At 38.6% G+C, this 2,568-nt stretch overlaps 1 protein-coding gene across 1 annotated transcript in view; it reads left to right on the plus strand.

The window, feature by feature from the left end:
• Positions 1 to 1,536, plus strand: part of LOC101851441 (endoplasmic reticulum membrane-associated RNA degradation protein) — a 23,294-nt gene extending 21,758 nt beyond the window's left edge. Inside the window, exon 18 of the mRNA XM_005108153.3 lies at positions 462 to 1,536. Within this exon, the coding sequence (XP_005108210.2) occupies positions 462 to 621 (160 nt within the window). The 3' untranslated portion in view covers positions 622 to 1,536. The remainder of the gene's footprint in view (positions 1 to 461) is intronic.
• The last annotated feature ends 1,032 nt before the right edge of the window (positions 1,537 to 2,568 follow it).

The raw sequence follows: 2,568 nt of genomic DNA on the forward strand, positions 1-2,568 counted from the left end.
CCCCCCCCCTCAAAATGACAGAGGTTTTTTCTTTTTGCATTTGCCTGTGTGTTTGTTTGTTATTGTTATCCAATGAAATGAATAGAGACAGACTGCCTTACCTACAGTAAAAATTTGAACTCATGGAAAATTTGAAGCATTTTAAACTTCTACTGTGGTTCTCTGCTCTTGTTGTGATAGTACATGAATGTATAGTCTTCAACTGCAGTTTTATTTCATTACTTTGTTTTGCTGTGAAGTGAATGCTAAGTGGAGCCTGTGGAGTAGTTTGCTTTGTCTTCTTCTTTTCAGTTTTCACCATTATCCTGACCAACTTTGTGGAAAAAATTAAGCTGCTATTGTGCCAACTCATTGTAAACTAATATTGAATCAAATAATGTGTAAAACACATATAGAGCTTGCTGTTGACAGGAAATTAAACTACAATTTATGATTCTCACTTCGGAATTTTAATATTTCAGATTTCTGAAGTCCGCACTGCAAACAAGTGAAAACCTCAGGACATTTACATCCACTGACAAAAACAAGTGGGTAGAAGCAGGGAAGATAACTCTGTCACTTTTGGAAACTGCTGGCAGTTTCTCCAAATCAGTTGTATTGTCCCCCCCAGCTCCTGTCTGAACAACTCAAAAGCACAAGAGTCGTGATCGTGATACAAAGGCAAGGGCAGACCATACCTCCCTAGTTTTACGCTTTTTGCATAATTATTGCACAAAAACGGCCCTAATTATGAAAGTAGGCTGATGCAAATGTAGGGAAAATTACACTTTTTTCCCACCCACAAACTCGCCGGGTTGATGTCTGTAAAATGCTAATTAATTGCGCCAAATGACGGCGCAGGCTTGGACGCGGCTTGTCACCGGACTGATTTGGAATGATCTCCCGTTCACTTTGCAGTGCTGAGCTCATGTGTGATAGGCCCACTAGCAACATCCGGATCAGGCCTCTTTTTAATGAGTACGCGAAATTTGCCCAAGTCCTCTGAGATCATTGCAATGCGTATGATTACACTTTTTTGTCTCAAATTATGCAAAATCATCTTTTCTTTTACCCATTTTTGGATCTTGAACTAGGGAAATATGGCTGACTACGCAAAACTTGGCTTAGTGGCCTTAACAGTCCTCCAACAGAATGACATGTCAACAACAGAAGCCACCCACCTAGCTGTTGACAGAAAATTGCACTTCCCCTTGACATTTAACAATACATACAAGAGAAAGGATAAAGAGAAAGAAAGTACTCATGTCTGAGTCTGAAGTGAGGCAGTGGACATTGATGTCACATGTAAAACTTTTGTTTGTTTGTCTGTTATCAGTAAATGCATTGGCCGTTTTGGGAATAAAATACAGTCACCAGGGCTTTTTTTGCTTGTGATTGAGAAATGAATGATTAAAAAGAAAGAAGAATAATCACTCATATTTTTTTGGGGGGTATCATATTTGCATGCTTAAATTGTGCAACAAGATTGCTTGTTATTTGTTATTACCATACTTCTTGTTATTATTGAAGTAAAATATTTATATATTTTTCATTTGTTCAAAATACCTGGTGGTCAAATTGTGATACCATTTTTATGACAGATGTTCAACTGTATTTGTCTTTGTTGAAGTTTAATGTTCCACTTGACACTCAAATCTTTAGCTACCGTCATCTGTGGTATAGTGGTTAACTTTATCCATACGCCCTGGGGTTATTTTGTACCCTCGGGGTTTTATTCTTCACATTTTAGAATACTTCTAGTGCGAAGATTTCTTTTAAACTTTCAGTATTTCTCTAAAAATCATTTTGACAGTCTGCTATGCAAAGGGTACGGTTCGGATTGACGAGTAAATTCCCTCTGTGGAAAATGGTGGCACAGAGTTCTACACGTCGTATGGATATGATAGTGAAACATGATGTACGGATAGGGTTAAGCAATTTTCCATAGCATGCAAGGGACATAAGTTCAATACCTGACTGGGGAAAATTTGTATTGAGTGTCTTTGATTTCCTCCTTTGGTGCTGTTTCCCTCTCAGCCTGGGTTGGCTGGGACAGGCAGGTTTGAGTTTGAAGCAATCCACTTCCTAAATGATCCTGATTGTGTAGATGGAGACCTGAAACTTCGACAATTACTTTTGAGGAGTCCACAGGAAAAACAGGGGTAGTCACAAACTGGAAATTGTGAGGGTGTCAATTTTGAAAGCTTGTGGACTCGTAACTTCAAATTTGTTTGACTGATGGTTTATTGTTATGTTTGTTGAATAGAAAACAACAATTTATAATCGACCAACATTCGAATAGAAATACAGTTACGAGTCAACAAGCGTTCAAAATTGACAACCTCATAATTTTCAGTTTGTGACCAACCCCGTTTTTCCAGTGAACTCCTCATTTGCATTACATTGGAACTCGGAATAACAAAATCGTCGAGCCCGACCTTCAATTTAGTTGAACCCGAGTGTTTGCTATAGCAATGTGAGCAACATCATTTGTTTCCATTTCCACAGACTCCTGCACAATGCATTATACAGTTCTATATCCAGGCTAGCTTTTAATTATTCAGTAGCTGGGTGGAAGGGGGGGGGGGA

Source organism: Aplysia californica, unplaced genomic scaffold (genome assembly GCF_000002075.1).
Source record: "Aplysia californica isolate F4 #8 unplaced genomic scaffold, AplCal3.0 scaffold00664, whole genome shotgun sequence".
NCBI lineage: Eukaryota > Metazoa > Mollusca > Gastropoda > Aplysiida > Aplysiidae > Aplysia > Aplysia californica.